Source organism: Lonchura striata, chromosome Z, assembly GCF_046129695.1.
Source record: "Lonchura striata isolate bLonStr1 chromosome Z, bLonStr1.mat, whole genome shotgun sequence".
Taxonomy (NCBI): domain Eukaryota; kingdom Metazoa; phylum Chordata; class Aves; order Passeriformes; family Estrildidae; genus Lonchura; species Lonchura striata.
The window spans coordinates 37,983,612-38,002,986 of NC_134642.1; the positions used below are offsets into that span (position 1 = coordinate 37,983,612).

General features: G+C 34.4%; 1 protein-coding gene across 1 annotated transcript in view; it reads right to left on the reverse strand.

The window, feature by feature from the left end:
• Window positions 1–19,375, reverse strand: part of SPEF2 (sperm flagellar 2) — a 72,812-nt gene that overhangs the window by 36,811 nt on the left and 16,626 nt on the right. Inside the window, exons 7-20 of the mRNA XM_031507294.2 lie at window positions 18,865–19,053; window positions 17,450–17,637; window positions 16,039–16,207; window positions 11,411–11,627; window positions 10,817–10,947; window positions 10,536–10,602; window positions 9,955–10,040; window positions 9,063–9,166; window positions 8,327–8,574; window positions 6,761–6,866; window positions 5,835–5,992; window positions 4,216–4,403; window positions 2,670–2,797; window positions 2,434–2,572 (exon numbers count right to left, since the gene is read on the reverse strand). Of these exons, the coding sequence (XP_031363154.2) occupies window positions 2,434–2,572; window positions 2,670–2,797; window positions 4,216–4,403; window positions 5,835–5,992; window positions 6,761–6,866; window positions 8,327–8,574; window positions 9,063–9,166; window positions 9,955–10,040; window positions 10,536–10,602; window positions 10,817–10,947; window positions 11,411–11,627; window positions 16,039–16,207; window positions 17,450–17,637; window positions 18,865–19,053 (2,118 nt within the window). The remainder of the gene's footprint in view (window positions 1–2,433; window positions 2,573–2,669; window positions 2,798–4,215; window positions 4,404–5,834; window positions 5,993–6,760; window positions 6,867–8,326; window positions 8,575–9,062; window positions 9,167–9,954; window positions 10,041–10,535; window positions 10,603–10,816; window positions 10,948–11,410; window positions 11,628–16,038; window positions 16,208–17,449; window positions 17,638–18,864; window positions 19,054–19,375) is intronic.

Here is a 19,375-nt window from a genome sequence, read left to right on the forward strand (position 1 = left end):
TCTGCAGCCCCTTTGTCACAAAAAACTTTCACATAAATGCAATATTGCACAAAAAACCACACTAATGTTTTGCACAAACTGATGTACAGCTCTTTCCAGTATCTTTCTTAAACGTGTAACAAGAAGGATTTTACTCTTTGTCCTCATATTATTTAAGTCATAGTTTTGATTTACTGTAAGCAATGGAGATAACTGCAGAGGAACACAGTGAGTTATAGTTATATTCCTCTGGCAGAAGCTAAAAATATGTTTTATGAGTATCTTCTTTTTTTCCTCTCTTTTCAGAGTGAAGCAGCTTCTCTCTCCTTTTCTTGTAGTAAGGTGGTGAAAAAACTGAAAATGGATGCATTTGCTCAGTCTCTCCTATTTGGAACAAGAGAAGTAGTGAGAGCAAGCAACTGATCATATATTCAACAATAGAAATGCAATGAGAGAGAATTTGGAGAAATTGCTGGAAGACAGATAGACATGTACTGCTGAAGTGTATTTTATCCACAGTAATTCTGTGTTTGGATATTTAGGATGTGTGCTGGTTTTGGCTGGGAAGAGTTAATTCAGAGCAGTGAGTATGGGTTATGGTTTGGCCTTGTGCTGGAAATGATGCTGATAAGACAGGGATGATTTATTTATTGCTAAGCAGCACTTGCACAGAGCCGAGGTCTTTTGTGCTCCTCTCCCCAACCCACCAGCGATGGGGCTGTGGGTACCAGGGAGATGGAAAGGACACAGTTAGAAGAGCTGACCCCAGATGACTAAAGGGACATGCCATGGTACCATATGGCACCATGCTCAATGTATAAAGCAGAGGGAGAAGAAGGAAGCAGAGGGGACACTCGGAGTGGTGGTGTCTGTCTTTCCAAATCACCACTACGTGTTATTGTGCCCAGCTTTCCTGGGGATGGCCAAACACCTGCCTGCCCGTGGAGAGTGATGGATGACTTCCTTGTTTGCTTTGCTTCTGTGCACAGCTTTTGCTTTGCCTGTTGCTACGAGCTTTCTCAATTTTACAATTCCCTCCCCCATCCCACTGGTGGGCGGTCAGTGGCTGTGTGAGGCTTGAGTGAAGGCTGGGCTTAAACCATAAATCAGGCCAAAGTCTTGGCTGCTCTCTGGGTTTTGGGCCTTTAAGGAATTTTACATGCATCTCAAAATGGGGTGACTTTTTACATTTCCCAGTTGATATCAGAGAAATTTATTTTTTAGATATTACAGCTGATATTTTCCAGTATTTTAGGAACGGTCCAGCTGAGATGAAAGGGTTGAGGAGTCTGTGAGTTTGAGAAAAAACATCATGAAGATTGTCACCCTCTTCATTTCCTCTTTCTTTCTAACAGCAAGGAAGGATGGCTGACAGAATTCATACATTCAGGGAGATACAATGAGCATGCTTTAACAGCATAGAGGAAGATCATCTTCACAATCACCTACAGGTTTGGGGGTCACAAGAAGTGAATGGGTTATTTAAAAAAAAAAATTCTGAAAATCATATATTCACTCCAAAATGCTTAGGCTTATCACAGTATCTGAGTTTCACTTCATCATATGGAAGTATAACCTCTTCTTCACATAATTTGAACTGGATAATGTCAAACAGGGATTTCTCTTATGAGCAAAAGGCCAAATATTTATCTTTCTAAAATAAAGGACAGAGTGATTCTAGACTTTTTATAATACCATTCAGTAGAAATTAGGAATATGTAAGATTTTTCAATCTTGTACTCAATTTTCTTGGAATATTTCTATGGAAAAGGAGGTCCAATGTTTTTTCCATTGCAGATGAATTAATCCATTATTCCTCAAATCTTCCCTTCAGCTAAATATGTTGTCAGTATTCCTTTTCTCCTTTTGGGGGAGCATTTCTGATAGTACTCAACTAAAAATCATGTCTGTTCTGGAATGGAATCTGATGAATTCAAAAATAGCTCTATTTTTGGCTTATACTAAATCTGGCTCTGAACTTGTGAGGACATTTAATTATGGATTTTTGTGAAAAAAGAACACTTAGGACATGACCTAGAAAAGAGCTACCTGAATCAAAACACCCCAAAAAATTCTATGTACTTTGTAAAAATCTGTTTTAGAAAGCATAGATTAACATATATAATTTACAGAAAAAATAAAATACTGCCAAGATTTTTTAGATTGTGATAGAAATATTCAACTTGTGAAATCTCTAAAAACCACAAAATGTAAAAATAAAAGAGAGCAGAGAAATATTTATTTCACAGTGTACCACAATACCACAGCAAGATGTAAGAAAATTATGGGCAACAGAGGAATAATTTTAAAGGACAAATTATGCACAAGAGGAAATAACATAGTTTAAGAAGAACTGTAAAGAGTAAGAAAGAAGGAAATAATTCATGTTATATCAAGCTTGTACACAAGCAAATAATAGTCTAGGGTATATTGTAATTTCTGTCATTTACTTACAGTAACCCTTTGGTGTAGTTCAGCTTTTGTTTCCTCATCATCTTGCAGCTCATCAGCAATTGAATTAAAATCTCTTTGCCACTGAGATACAAACTCCTGCTTAAGATGTGGACGTTTCAAATAATCTTGAAATTTTTTTCTGTAAATTGCAGTAAAAACAACTTTTGGGTTACATAATGGTCCATGAAAAATACAAAATGCTAATATTAATGTAATAAGGTACTATTCTTACTTACCTAATATCTGATGTGTAATGGATTATAGTGTACTGTTCATCCCTTAGACATCTAAGTACAGTTTTGATTGTATTCATATATGCATTTTCTACCATTTCCCAGTAAGGTACTAAAAAATCAATTATCTCCTGTGAATTTTTTAAAAACATCAAAAATTAATGGATTTATTTATTGGTAAATAACTTATCTGTAGCATTATCAAATACACAGAAATATTATTTAATGAAATCATATTATTGATTTTTTTTCATTATGTATTTCTTTTGGTTTACAGCTGATTACAAACACTGTACCAACATATACTTTTATCCTGTGAATTTCTTTGGGGAAAAGCAGTAGGTTTTTAAAGGAATGGGAAATTCCAGCAGAATATTCCAGTATTGGCTGTTTTGGATATGCTTATAAAATAATTGATGACACTGAATGATCACTGAAGTAAGAAAATTTGGTAATTCATAGCTGTTTGAGCTCATAAAAATCTAAGCTGACTGCCTAGTGTTGCAAAAGTGATGTTTGACTGACTGACTGTTTTGAAATGTAAATAAAGGCCATGGCCAGAGGAAACCCAGCATATGAAAGCTGACTGCAGTTAACAGGAAAAACTGGTAAACATTAGGAAAACAATTACAGAACAAATTTCAAATTATCATTGTCCACCCTTGAAAAATCTGTATCTCAAAAACTGCATTGCAGTCCCAGCTGCTCCTCTCAAAAAATTTACAGAAGAACTAGAACAGATTATAAGTGGATTGGAGAACAAAAGCAACATTCAGCAAAATGAACATTTAAGAGATGCTTGTCATGTCTTAAATGCCCTCAGAGGTTTATTATAGAATTATTATTCATTATATCTCTCAATATATGAATTAGTGTCACCATGAATCAGGGTCACCAAATCATACAAGCAAAGATCATAGTTTAAAGTGAAGAAAGAGAAATATTTTTTCAGAATTAACATAATTATACAAGCTATGTCACAGAGAAGAAAAAGTAAATGGCTTCAAAAAAGCTATTAAACCAACTAAGACACATAGTTATGGAAGAAAAATCCATTGAGAGCTACTAAGCACAAGATGCAGATATACAGCAATTTCAGAAAACCCCTAAATTTCAGATCACTAGAATCTGAGTAGATATCCTTGGGGAGAAAATATTAGGAAAAAACATACTAGGAGAAAGACAAGTGCACACTCTCCTCATTCTTACTCTCTGTATGAGATCCAAACTCACCCTTGTCAGAAAAAGAAAAGTGATCTATTAAGTTTATATTAGTATTTCATAATAGTAAAAAGCATTTCTGTTTTGGCAGCTGTGTTCTTCATGATAATTGCAAAGAATTAAAAAACAAAATTACATTTCAAAGTATGATTCCTTACTTTATGTATTTTAGTAGCAACTGTTCTTTGTATATCTATCACAAAGTAATAGCATATCTTTTATTGAAAAATACTGAAAAAACCCAATATCCAATGATGTAAAAGGTTTAGGTAGGACATACATAAAACACGAAGAAAAATTTAAGATTTTCAGTCAGGAATTAGTGTACCTGGGGAAGTGGTTCATCTACATAAATCCATTCATCTGATCCTGGTTCAACCATTGGTGGTGCCTCAGGAAAGGGAGAAGGCTGATCTGTAACTGATAAAACCTTTTCTTCTTCATCTATGACTGGTAAAACTTCTTCATCTGTAATTGATGAAACATTTTCTTCTGGTGCAATTTCTTTAGCAGACCCTTAATAAAAAAGTGCAATTAGTACTTCCAAATGTATTTGAAGTATCAATAAACAGAATTAGACATCTCTGCTACTCTCAGGTTCAAAATAATGGAACAGATTCACTGTTTCTTTACTCAGATGCTGTTCACCAAAAATATACTCATGAAATCAGCAATTCTCAAGGAAGACTGTATCAGTTAACACCAAAACAAACTCAACATCTATAAATCCAAGGGCCCTGACAGGATGCATCCCAAGTGCTGAGGGAGCTGGCAGACACAATAGCTAGCTGGCAGACATGAGCTCCCAGCTCATGATCATGGTCTGAAGGGCCATGGAGATAAGGAGAGGTGCCTGAGGACTGGAAGAAAGCAAATGTCACCCTGATCTTCACATCAAGCAAGAAGGAGGACACAGGGCTGTGTGACACCAGTCAGTCAGTTTCACTTCAATCCGTGGAAAGGTGATGAAGCCCATCATTCTGGAGACCATCTCTATCCACATGGAAGACAAGAAGCTGATCAGGAGTAATCAGCATGGATTCACTAAGGGGAAAACATATTTGACTAACCTGATACTCTATTCTGCTTATATGAGCCTAATAGTGAAGGACAGCTTGGAAGCTATGAACATAGATATGAAATTAAACTTTATTAATTGACCCCAGGTATTACTTTTCCTTAGGAGTAAATAGCCCTTAAATACTTTTATATTACAGCTGGAGTCTAACTAGAAAATCTTCACTCCATTTACAATAGGAATTTTGCTGCTGAATCTAGCAGGGCCATTAATTATATACCCAGAACATAAAAGAAACCTATGCACTAGAAACCTTGCACAAGAGTAGTGGGATAAACTTTTACTGTCACTAGTGCTTTTCAAGTTTGTTTGTTTTTTTTTTTTCTTTTGGTGATAGAAGACACATGAAGATTTTGTCATAATAGTTATGAAAAAACCTAGTTATTTAGAGGTCTCTATTACTGGTTTACATGATACTTCTTTTTTCTAGGTAATAAGGAAGAAAAATGAAACAAAGATGTACCAAAATTAATTGTCAAAACCACTTCTACTGACCCACATTTTTATGCTGCTACTGATATATGATATATGATACTGACTCTATGTTCATAATAGCAAATGAGACTTTCTTATATATTTATGCTATCCATTAGATGAAGATGCTGGCTGTGATTTTTAAACCAGGAAGAAAGAACTTAATGCCTTAAATTTTATGTGAAATTGGTCCATATACTCTGAAAATGTGAAAGCACAACAGAAAAGGTCAGGGTTCTGGTGCAGTTATCACTAACTGGCAAATCCTCAGGTTTTTTTCAGGGGCAGCAAAAATGTAGGTTGACATATAATTTTATAAAGTAATTATTAGTGTTAATTTAAAAAAAAACAGTCTTTTGTTACTGAATTCTATACAGTAAGACTATGAAACTTACTTCTATCCTGATTTTTCACAATTTCTTCTATTATAATTTCCTTCACTGTTTCACACACAAGACTTTCTTCTGTCTCTGCATTTACTTTCACTAGATTGTTTTGATGGACTGAAAACCATTTCTCTAATTTTGGCCATGTCTTTAGGAAGCCTGAAATTCTACAAAAATCGTATCAAGGTATGAAATTAAAACTTAACTAATGGAAAACAAAACATTTTCTAAAATTGATAACTAAAACAAAAAGCAGATAATCTAATTTAAGACTAAAACAACTCCACCCACATCAATGCCATCATTTTAAATATAAGAAAGTTTTCAAAATTTTATTGTTAACTAAAAATTTATTTCTTACTCGTTCATGTCACAACCTATATTTACTTTCTAATATCACAATTAAATCAATAGTAATACATAATATAATAGTCTGAAACAGTTACAAGTATCAAATATTCAGAAGGAAGAATTTTTTTTTTTTCCTCTTTATGTAACGTTAAACATCTAGTGATTCAATTTAAATTAGAAAACTAAGTTGTCTTTCTAAATGTTGAAGTGGAAAATAACATTTTACAAAATCTCTAACTCAAGCGTATTTATTTAAGGGAAGTCACATATGTGACAGACCTCAGATATAAGTGCACACACATATATATAGAATGTATACATGTAGTTAATGCAAAATATACCTAAAAACTAAATTCTCCATCGAACAATACCCTGGAAAATCAAAACACAAGAATTCTTATTTTCCAGGAGAACTTATATTGTGCAGAAAATGAAAATATTCTTTAGGCTCCACATTATAGAAAGCTCTAAGTAAATTCTTAACTTTAAGCATGTAAGTGTTGTCCAAGATCACATATGAGATTCAGATCAGTTATATGCCTATACGTAGCTGAAGTATTATTTTTGTACTTCATGTAACTTACCTATGTAGCACCTGCTCCCTGGCCAAGTCAATCTTCTCTTCTAGGAACTGGGCATCTGAATTTTGATTGCTGCTCTGTTCAGTCTGAGATGCCTTTCTTTTATCTACTGTGTGGAAAACCAGTATATAAGCATATATTGAAAAAGGCAATTATTCAGACAGTTATTCACCCAAACTAAGATAATAATTTTAAGAACAAATTCAGTGTTCCTTGATCTTACATTTTGTAACTTAAAAGCTGGGTACCAGCCAACACCAACAGGGTGTCCTGCCTCTTACTCTGTTAAAGTGCATAGCAAATTATAGCACTAACATTTCCTAATGGATGCTTTTCAGCCATAAAAATCTCCCCACAGTTGAAGAGATGGAGCTTTCCTGTGGGCAACTGTTTCAGGTGTATCTACTCTACCAATTAGAAGATATTTTCCCCAATTTCATCCGAAGTGCCTACTTTTCACAATGAATGGACATTCCAGTTAATGAAAAGACAAGGCATTCTCTCTTTCTGAGTCTTGTTTAAATTTTAAGAAGTCTTTAATTCATTAGAAATACACTATTTTAAAAGAATTCTAATTTCTAATTATTTTTAAGATTAATTTTTAAGATTTTTAATTATTCTGTTGACTCTATCATTTACATCATATGAAAGAAATTCTATTTGTATTTCTGAGATTATATTAAATATAACCACATGTTACAAATGTTTTGGCAGCACAAGATCTTAAAATCAGCAATTTTGAAGTGTCTGAACATTTATCCTCACCATATTTTTAGCAAAAGCTTCAAAGATTTTGTCCCATCCTCACTCCTACCCATACATAAAAGCCAAATGTAAATGGTGCTTTAACTCAAGCTATTTGCCATCTATGCACTGCAATGAAAACAACAAAGAAGAATCTCCTCATAATTTGAATAATACATGACATACTCAATAAAAAACTTCTGCTTCACCAAGGTCTTAAATTTGTGGTCTGGAAGTGAAACAGCTTTCAAAAAGCCTTTAATGCCTTTGCCTCGGTTGGCCAGAATTGACTTAGATTTCTGATCATTCACTGAGTAACTGAAGACAAGGCAAAGGCAGTAATCAATAGGGAATTTATTCTGGCACTCTCAGCGAATGAATATTGACACATCCCTCTGTTTATAATTTCCTTTTTCCCTTTCTAGGTGTGCCTCCTGAAGAAAAATGCAATTTACAGACACTCATTTGTAATGCAGTATATTCTGAATCTGTTATAACTTGCAGTTTTTTTCCAGCTGCTGTTTTATGTGATATCTAACACTGCCCACTGTGCTATCTCAGCTGTAGTTAGAGTTCAAATACAAAAGTGAACTGTACAAGAGCATATAAATACAAAAGAGCATATAAATATGCACTTGCACACTTCTTATCTGCCTTTGACTGAAACAAACAGAAGTATCTGAAATAACCTGGAAGTATTCAAGGCACAATTAACTAAAGTGATACTGTGAGATATACACAAATTGTCCAGTAATGCTATTTTGCATTAATAACTACAACTTACTGCTTGTCATTTTACTTTGTTAATAGGAATTGGAAACTTACACTTCACGTTAGCTGCACGTTTCAGTACCAGACTGTCTGAAATATCCAATAATATAGAAACATCAAATGCAGGTGAGGTAGGAGGAGGCTCATTAGGGGCTCTGGGATCTATAGCAAGGGACAGCTTTTCAGAAATTGGATCTTTTGCTTCTACATCAATCCCTGTATAGGATTTTTCAAATAGCTTTGCCTGATTAATTGTCATTGGAAACCCCTCCACAATCCACCCCTTCTCTGGTGGTATTTGGCTAAAAGGAAATGAAGAACCAGAATTACACAGTGAAATGATAGCTTAATAATAAAACTGAAAGAACAGCTTGCTCTAGCCACCATCCATTCTTAATTCAGTATATTAAATTTCCTTATGCATACAGAATATGACAGATATTATTAGACTGTAAAGTAATGGATTTTAAATCAGAAGAAAATAACATCAAGTCTAATTAATGTGAAAAAAATCAGAAACAAAACAAATTTTGCTGTCTTGCTAAATACAGATTTCAAAACCACTCAACAGAGACGGATCAGAGGTATAATTTAAGATTTTTCAAATAACTTTTTTGCTGAAGTAATGAATAGGAAAATCTATTTTGTAACTTACAGTATACTAATAGGAGTAATACAACTTAAATGATATTCATATAGGAACTTAAGTGCTAACTGCGCTTCAGGGTAGTTGAGACAATTTACTGTCAAACAAGAGTAGATAAAACCAAGTATCTATACAATTTCATACGCAATGGCTTCCAATAGGATGTCTATTAGTAATTCATCAGGAACACTTTTTCCGTTCTTCAGCCATTTCTGTGATGCAGCACCAAGTTGGGCACGTACAGATAGCTGTGGAAGAGTGCAACGTATGCTCAGAATATCCATAACAGTCATTGAAAAGAGTTGTTGAAAAGTGTATGACTCCACATTTTCTATCACATACTATTTATTTATTTATATTGGGGTGGTGGCTGTTCAATAGTTGGAGGTCCTTTAAGGAGAATAGTTTTAATTGTAAAAAATTCCCAGTTTAATTGGAATCTCCAGCTGACATCCATGATTACACTACAAAAATGCTGAGAAAAACCAAGATAGAGAAACCAAGGCTATGAATGCCAAGATAATAAAACTAAGTGTTCTGGTTCTCAGCTTATTCTGATTTCCATTACCACCAATAATTTCATACATCATCACATAAATTCATTAGTTTTACAAGGATTCTTTTATATCTTAGCTTTGGAAGTAATTTTGAATGAGCAGTAGGCCAAAGAAATCACTGCAGAATTAAGCATTTTTAACATAAAGAAAAGAAACCTTGTCATGGGATGAATAATCTGCTTGGCAGCAGCAAGCAGAAGTACATTTTTGCAACCCAGAAATGTCATAGAAAATACCACATCTTATGTAAAAATGAGATTTCACAAGAAAATATAGAATTTTAACATGATGTACCACTCTAAGCAACATACAGAAAAACAGATTTTCACAATAACCCCTTTTTATATTTCAGAAAATACAGAAAATGCTTGAACTGATTTCAGTAATTCAGAATGATGAAAATGTATCACCATTTAATTCACTTAACTATTTTAACTAACATATTTTTATAAAGAAGAAACTAAAATTGGACTACCAACCTTGGATAGGCCATCCTGACTGCTATCCAATTCAAATTCTTCCTGGGATGGATCCTTTTCAACAGGACAATAGTCTAAAATAGGTTCTAAAATAAAGATTGATGATGCTATTACTATCAAATTCATTATTACAGATAAAGAATGAAAGTACATGGCTTGTTACTATTCTTTGAACAAATCAATACAGAAGGTATATAAAACTGTTAGAATCATAGAAGCATTGAGAAATTCAGGTAGGAAGCAACTTCTCAATGTCACCTAGTTCAAATAGAACCTTTAGCTCAAAGTGGCATCAGTTATAAAGTCAGACCATGTTTCTCAGATGTTTACCCTATGTGATCTGGAAAACCTACAAATATGGAGACTACACTACCTCTCCAGAAAATTTGTTTCAGTCTTTGGCTGTCCTCATGGGGAAAAGGCCTTGTCTTATGTCTAGGCAGAGGAGCAATGAAAAGGGCTTTTGCAGACCTCTCCACAAAAGGAGGGCTGGGGAAAATGTCTGCCAAGACATGCAAAAGACTGAGGTATCCCAAGCCCCTGCGACACACAGGAAGATCTGTGCAGCAAGAAATACTTACCTGTGGTGGGTTCTGTTTGGAGTTCCTCTAGAAGATTTGGTGGTGAATTCAGTAAGTTGTCCTGGGCCTTGTATCAAATATGACAGGAAATGGATTAGAATGAAAATTACATCTTCAGAAAAAAAAACAAGTCTGTAAATTCAAGCTGATTCTTCCAGTCTTACCTGTCAAAACTTAGCATTAAGTTTGAAATTTAGTAAAAAAACTCAAACATGCTTTTTTTCCTTACACATCTCATTCTACCTGTTAGAGCCAAGACAAAAACTAGGGAATATACTTACCTCATTTTGTTCTCCAGAACTCTCTACTTCCTGAGAAATTATGCTGGGTTCACTTTTCATTTCGTTATTAAGAAAAGCTTCAATGGCCTCCTGAACCAGAGCACCAACAGATAGTACCTGAATATTGCAAACTAATACACAAAAATATTAGATAGCTACAATGTGAATTGAGTATACATACAAACTATTACAAGCAGTTAAATTAATTATTTAATTTGAGCTTCTAATGTAAGTTGTTTTCACTCTTCTCTATAACTACTTCACAGTATTTATCAACAATCACATAGCTATCTTGCTAGTCTCTTCTAAAGCTAGTATCTCCAAAGATGTTTAACAAAAGCATTTTCCAATTCTCAATGAAGTAGTATTAACATCACAGTACAATATTAATATTACTTTCAAGTTCCAGTGTTTCTAAGTTTATTTTGGCATATAACAAAGGAATGATATGCAACCAACCCCAGCAAAATACAGATGCATCTGAGGTTCAAGAATTATTAATGCAAGGATTTGCCCAAACAATTTTAACATAAGAGTGGTATTTTAACATAAATACTTTAAAGAATTTTAGACAAACAAACAAACAACCTCTACCTTTTTCAACAAACTTTGCACAGGTAGTTTTTCCACTAAACATTTTTCCCAAAACACATCCCTTGATGGGAAATGAAGGAAATTCACGTGAAGATTTGGGTTTTGGAGGATAGAACATTTCCATCAGTCTACGAAGCACATGACCCAATATGTTATTATTAAGAGGAGGTTTGTTTTCACTGTTCTCTTCAGTTGGTCTCCATTCCCCTGTCATACTCTGTATAAACGATAAAGTAACAAATCTCAATATTACTATAATCTTGCCTTCCATATTTCTAAATATATGTACCTATTTACATTAAAAATACATAAAATAATAAGATTTGAATAGTACTCAATAATAACATAGCTTTTAGAACAGAACCTCATTAAAACCTGTAATAATGTCATAATCAGTAAGTATTTATTGATATTCGCTAATAACTAGTTGAGAGGCAAGTACTTATATAAACATTTTCATGTTTATGATTTTGGATTCTGCCTCTGGATGGATGCCATAGAGAAAATACAACAAAAGGTTCATGATTTAGGGACACTAAGAGATCACTCACCAGTTACCATTATGGGCAAAATAGACTTGACCTGGGGAAACTGAATTTCTTATGAATCAAAATCAGAGCAGGATAGTGAGCACTAAAAGAAATCCTATAAACACCACCCCCTAGCCCTCCCTCCTTCCCAGGCTAAACTTTATTCCAAATTTTGTAGCTCCTCCTGCCCAGCAGAGCAGGAGAACAGGGAATGGAGGTTATGTTCAATTCACCATGTTGGTCCTGCTGCTTCTTTCTCCTCAGAGAGGAATCTTCATCTTCTCCAGCATGTGGTCCTTCCCACAGGAGCCAGTCCTCCACCAATATATCCAGCCTGAGTCCTTCTCATGGACTACAGTTCACAAACAGCTTCAGCTTGGTCCCCTCCATGGGGTACAGCCTTCCAGGAACAGGCTGGGTCCCCCATATGGTCACAAGTCCTGCCAGCACACTTGTTTCAGCGTGGGCTCCTCTCTCTATGGGCCACAGGTCCTGCCAGGAACCTGCTCCACCACCACCTGCAGGCACATCCACCTGCTCCAGTGTGGGGTCCTCCAGGGCTGCAGATGGATCTCTGCATCACCATGAGCTTCCGTGGGTTGCAGCAGAATCTCAACAACTAAGCATGGAGCACTTGCTCCTCATCTTTCACCACTGACCTCAGTGTCTGCAGAGTTGTTCCTCTCATTCCTTCTCACTCCTCTCTTCTCTTGGACATCTGCACAAAACCTTTATTTTCTTCTTAAATAATGTATCACAGAGGTGTCACTGCTATCCCTGGTTGGCTCAGCCTGGGCCAGTGATGGGCCCATCCATTGACTCAGTCGGACATGGGGGAAGCTTCCAGCAGATTCTCAGAGAAGCCACTGCTGCAGCCCCCCATTACCAGAACTTTGCTTTAATACAGATTCCTATATCACATTTTAAATTCCATAAACATGAAAAAATTTCACTAATATAGAATAATCAATAGCAGATTTGATTTTTGTATTAGAAATCCACTATCCTAATATTCTGCATTCTAAAATTGGGCAACATTATTGCCCAGTATCACTTTTAAATCTCTGAAAATTTCATGAATAGAGATTTCAAATATATGTATTTGCCTAATACACATTCAATAGAGAGAAAAAAAATCAAACCAAAGCCAACAACTCAAACAAATTCAAATACTCAAAATAACAAGTAGAAACTTCCAGTTCATCTACTCTTAGATAAACATAAATTTAGGAGTTGTATGATTTACTAAATTTTACTAGTAAACATAATTTTACTGAAAACCACACTGGAAGAATGCAAGAATGTAGTCCAAAGAATGGAACACAGAACTGTACTTTTACTCTATCAGTTTCATATCTTATAGCACTAGGAAAGTCCTGCTGTCCTGGAGATTATGCTGTGAGACAGTAAAAGATTTCTGTACACAGAATAATACTAGTCCTGTATTAACATTCATTTGGTTGGAGGATATTAAACAGCTGTTTGGAAATGTGTAGACTAATAATATTTCCTACTAGATTCTAGTTTGTCACTTAATTTTGGGTGCACAACAAAGCTTTGAAGGCAAAGTCAGAGGTTTCAGCCAAGAACATTCCAAGCAGGGAAAAAGGAAGAAAAAAACTGGTTCACAGTGAGACTAGTAAAGCATGAAAAAAGATTGCACAGAGAGTATGTGAAATCTCTGCCCTTGGAATAATTGAAAATTGAACAAACGATGCTAAGCAACCTTACCTGACTCAGAAGTTGGCCCTGCTTTAAGCAAATAACCTTCACAAACCTTTAATCCAAACAATTGTGTCATTCTATAAATGAAATATTTTATCACCATAAACAGAAGTGGGCAATGCTAAAGTTCTGGGTAGAATATGCAGCATTTTCCAGAATTTATTATCTGAACCACTTATTGCCATAGCATACATTCTACTAGTAGAACATGACCAATGCTGACTTTGAACACGTCTGCTAGGCAGAAAAAACCAATTTCATTATCATTAATTAGAAGTAGAACTCACTTATTTTTAATCAGTAAAAACAAATAAGGTAAATATTTTGGGGTTGCACCATATTCCCTCTCTATCACCTCTCAGAAAACATACTTCTTCATGTGTAATTGAAAAGACATCCTTAAAAAAAACCCAAATATTTGCACTATCTGCATAAATTTTCTTTAAACCTATAGGCAGAGATGAATCAGTTGATTTAAATTCTATTAGATCTCTAGAAAAAAATAATTCCAAGTGAAATGGGTTCCCCCACTTTTCAGTTATCTTGCCCTTTTAACCAGAAAATTGCTAGACTGTACTTGTCATAAGGTAAAATAGTTTACCTGTCAGAAACAACTTTTCAGGCATCCAGGTGGGAGATATGTAACTCCTGATCAATACTTTTGAATGAAACCAGAAATTATTTGAGCAGTACCTAATGCTGTGTTTGGTTATTGTGTTAATTTACTAAGTCATTAGCCACAGTTTATAACATGGCAGTTTTGAAAAATACTCTCACAATAAAATGTAATATGTAACATGCAATGGACTGACGGCACTGCACTTCCTGGTATTTTATCAAATATATTTGACACTTTTAGCTAGTGTGCCTAATGTAGGCAAGGTATTCTTGAGAGATGCCAAACTGCCTGTCCTGGCAGGACAAACATTCCATTTCACAAACATTATGAAAATCTGCACAAATGTTGTGAGAATTATCTGCCAACAAATTTTTATCTATAAGTAAGACTTTAAAAGAATTAGCTGTTCACTTAGGTTTTTAGAAGACATAAGTATGAACTGGTGCCAACAATTTCACATGTCATATGAAGCCAGTTTTTGAATAATGATTCAAAAAAATTTTAATAATGATTCAGAAAGGCATAAGACTAACAATATCTGGGAAAAAATTAATTATTAAATAATTTGAAATAGACTGGCAGGAAAAAAAAGGTCTTTAAATGTGTCAATAAATTTTTGTGACATTCAGTGATGTTACACTTGGAGGAGATTACTGAGATTTCATAATGTAAACAAAAATATGACTGTAAAAATTAATTTTTCTTTAGTACTCTCTGTTTCCTGCCTGTCTTTTATGTCCTCCTTGCTGACTTTGTGTATAGCTCTTTTTTCACCTAAGAAAATAATCACAAAATTCATACATGAGTTAGCCTGCTGTGAATAAGGACCTTATAAATAGATAAATCACAAAAGCATATGTTAAAAATAAAGCTACAGTAAATTGAGCTTTCAGACATTCACCACAGAAACTCATAATGAACATCTATAGTCACTGCAAAACAAAAATGTACCAAGTTGCTCAGGATGTGGATAAAAATCAAACATATATTGTAGCTATAAATCCCCAACAGGAACAAAACTGGATATTTGCCATGATTTTGTCACATTCTACTCACCAGGCTATTTGAAAAGCCTAAATATGTAGTGGTATTTATTGAATATAATAATGAATATAATTTTGAAAAAACTGTACAATACATTTTAATAAGGAACTAACAAACCTTAATTTTTCAATTTTAAAATAACATTGGTGTATTGAAAAGTTGACGAAGTTAATATATGCTGAAAAATATTTACTTGTTTTCTAACAAAAGATTAAGAAAAATGCCAGCTATTTTTAATAATTTCCAAAAAACGTTACTGTATTAAAACAAATAGTTCACTCAAGCCAATAAATCTTGTGAAGAGAGCTTTCACTCAAAATTGATGAAATTAAAAGTTCAGGTTTTGTAACATGTCTAGTATTTAATTTTACTGGTTTTACTGGTTACTTTCTGTTTCATTTTCCAATCTGGTAATATTAATTATACGTTTAAATTCCAATTAGCTGAAAATTCACTGCATTGCAATTAACATGCTGGTCCTACGACTCAAGAAATATAATCAAGGTTATATATAGAAACAGAATTACAACTGCAATTAACATCAAATATAGTTTTCATATAAAAACATCAGGAAATGAAAAGAAAATGTTTCTCTAAATTTAACAATAGAAACCAGTAATAGAAAAAAATGCAAGATCATAACATAAAGTTTATGATTATTACAAAGCAAGGTGTATTATCTTCCATTATGCCTTATCAGTTTGGTGTACCTTGTATTCACCATAATCTTTTTCATCTAACAGACTCAGTTTATTCAGCTCTACAAATTGTTCTGGGCTAGGTTCATCTGGCAAAGGTTGAATTGAGGCTTGTTCATATATTGGTTTTCCATTTAAAAAAAGTTCCTTCCAATCCATCATGAGCTTTGGTGGAATATGGCTGCATAAAAATGAAAAAAGGAAAAAGAAAAAAAAGTTTTAAACCAAAAATTAGATGGTTGGATATTTGACAATACTGTATCCAAATTTACAAGAATTCCAATCATGAAACAAGCATATGCTAAATCAGTTATAGTTTATAATGCGTCCAGTAATTATTATAACCTCTTGTAAGTGTTTGTTTGCTTTTATGACAGCTGTAGGCACTTGTAGGCTTCAGTGTTTTCACCATTGTGTCCTCACACAACATTTGGCTAGAGGAGCTGTGAAGTAATAGTTTTGCTATTGCTACGTTTCCCTGCCCCAAAATATTCTTTCCTTTTGTGGTGTAAAGTCTCCTCTTGCCAAAAACATCTATAGAATATCTTTTTCTCAAAGTCAAAATTAATTCAGAATTATATGATTCAAACCCTTTCTTTTTTTAGTCATTTCACTGAACTGTGTGGCTAGGCTGACTATTGTACCACATACTAAATAAGCCTAAATTTATATAATTTACAGAAAATATAATAATGTGTATTTCATACGGTTACACTTTTATTATTTTAACATACTATTACACTAAAAAGCAGTAAGATTTTGGCATACTTTCTAATACTGTAAGTCTAAGCCCACAATCAAATCACTGAACATTAATGAAAGAACCACAGCCAAAACACCCCACTCCATGATACTTGAAACACTTTTACAGCACAGGCTTGTGTGCAGTGATCTGCACTGCTTGGAGATCACTGCCTTTGTAGGACCTTCTCAGAAACCCTGTGCAACTAGGGCATATCAGAAGAGGGAATCGCAGCTTGGAGGACTCAGAAGTATCTGGGCTCAATTGATGTTTATATAAACTCCAGGAAGTTTATGAATCTTGGGAAATTCATCCTGTTTGTATTATTCTGAGGAAGTGTTCACCTAGTGAAGCAAACTAGGATGAGATGAGCACCATTCAGTTTTGACTTTTAACTAAGGAATTTTTTAATAAGAAAGGAAATCAGCAGTTCCACAAACTGTGGATTTTGGTCTCCTAAGAATTCAAGTTAGTTGAGTTTTCAAGAAATTATGCATTAGTTCACTCTGTATTACACACCAGTGAATTCTCACATGAAAATAATGTCACCATTCTAACATGTTGCCATTGCAGCTGCCATGTAAAATATCTGAGAAACTATATAATTTGCTCTAATGCTTAAACCAGTCTGATTAATGCAGCCTAACAGCTATTATTTTTGCCTCGCTGCTGCATACTCACTTGTTTGTCAGTTGACGATATTCACCTACTTTTGTTGACATATCAATGATTTGGCCTACCATTTCCCAACATATAGAATAATGCTTTTTATAGCGTGCCTGAGCTCTTTCAGCAGAAATTTTCTCATGGTATTCTCTTTCTCTGGTTATTTGTTCTTCATTATCAATAGTTTCTTGTTTTGCAAGAGCCTAGAATTGTTTTTAAGGAAAAAAATTAAGTCTGCAGAGAAAATGAAAGTGCAGAGGTACACAGTCTTGAAAATTAAAATTAACTTAGAGAAACAGAAACAGCTCGATTCTCACCAGAGTTGCATAGCCAGCAGGAAGACTAACACATAAACAAATCTAAACATTTTTATTCACTTTATAAATTCCCATTTGTTTGCTTTCTAAACTAGAATAAAGGAAAAACCCATTACTTCTTTTATGACAAACAGATTAAGACATATTCAGTCCCTGAGGGCAGTGAAATTGCAGCTTTCAGTGTAACAACCTGTTTAGAACATGTAATTTATCTTACTAGATTCTGATCTTCAAATAATTTCATATTATTGATGTTGTTCAATCTTTGAAAGATTTCTGGTCATGGTAGAAAATTGTCAGTAGTTCCTATAGTGGTGTGCTCCATCACCACCTCCTGTGGTGGTGGCTGAAAGCATACTTAAAGAGGTGAAGTAATCAATAGCTATAGCTGCTGATTACACAGGATTCCAGCTGTGTTGGAAGATTTGGAGTTGCTGATAATTTTTGACAGGAGAAAAAAGAAATCTAATATTACATTATGACCTACTATGAGCATAGCACTTGGCAATTTTCCACACAATTATAAATCTTTTTAATCAACTTAAAGCTTCAAAGCAGAAATTAGCACTCATGAGTGAAACTACTCCAGCATTTTTCAAAACCAGATCATATCTAAATGAAATTAAGAACATGATTCCTGTAACAGGACCTTAGGTTATTGTCCTCTTGCCTCTGTGAAACTGTGCCTTCCTACAAAGTTAAAATCAGTATGGAAGAAAAATCAGACTTTCAGTTACTCAGCTTTATACCTTATTACAGGATCATGGAACTTGAACCATCAAGAATGGTTTGGGTTTGAAGGGACCTTTGGAGGCCACCTAAAGTTCAAACCTGCTGCTGTGGGCAGGCCCACCTTTCACTGGATCAGGTAGATCTTTCTCCCTGGAAAATTCCCCCAAACTTTTAACACAGTACAAAATATACTCAGTCCCACACTTACAGTTACATCCTCATTGCTTATAGCTGTGACTTTGAACAAAGACAAAAGAATATATTTACTACTAAATCATCACGTCCCTAGAAAAGTCCCGAAGTCTAACAGTTGACAATACAGATTTTGTAACAGGAAGGTATTCTAGCACTCCTGCAGCAATTCAAAGATCAATCTTTTACCGCTTCTCTGTCAAGAGCTTCCTGGAACTCCTTCTGTCGTCTGTCTTCATATTGCTTTTCCCTGAAAATTCTGTTCTGCCTTAGCACCTCTTTTTCATGCCGAACATGCATGAGTTGAGCAGCAATCCTTCGCTCATGCTGAGATTGTTTCATTAGTCTGTAAATGAGCTGCTCCTCCCGGTAAGTCTTCTGAAAGATAAAAAAAATAATAGTACTAAACACAATTGATAAACTATTTCCTAGAAAACTCATCAGTGTCTAATATGAGAAATAGGAATGCTGTCATATGATGGAATTCACCTACTTATATGGGACATAAATTCAGAACAACATTCATATCTATTTATTAGTACAATTTGTACGAACTATGTAAGAATTCAAAATATGCCTTAACTGAGATACCCAGTAAAAATACATCTGGTCAGACTAACTCCATTTAATGTGGTTATTTCCCATGTGCAAAGAAACTGCAGCATATTTAAAATAACAGCTTCTTATCTGAACATATACT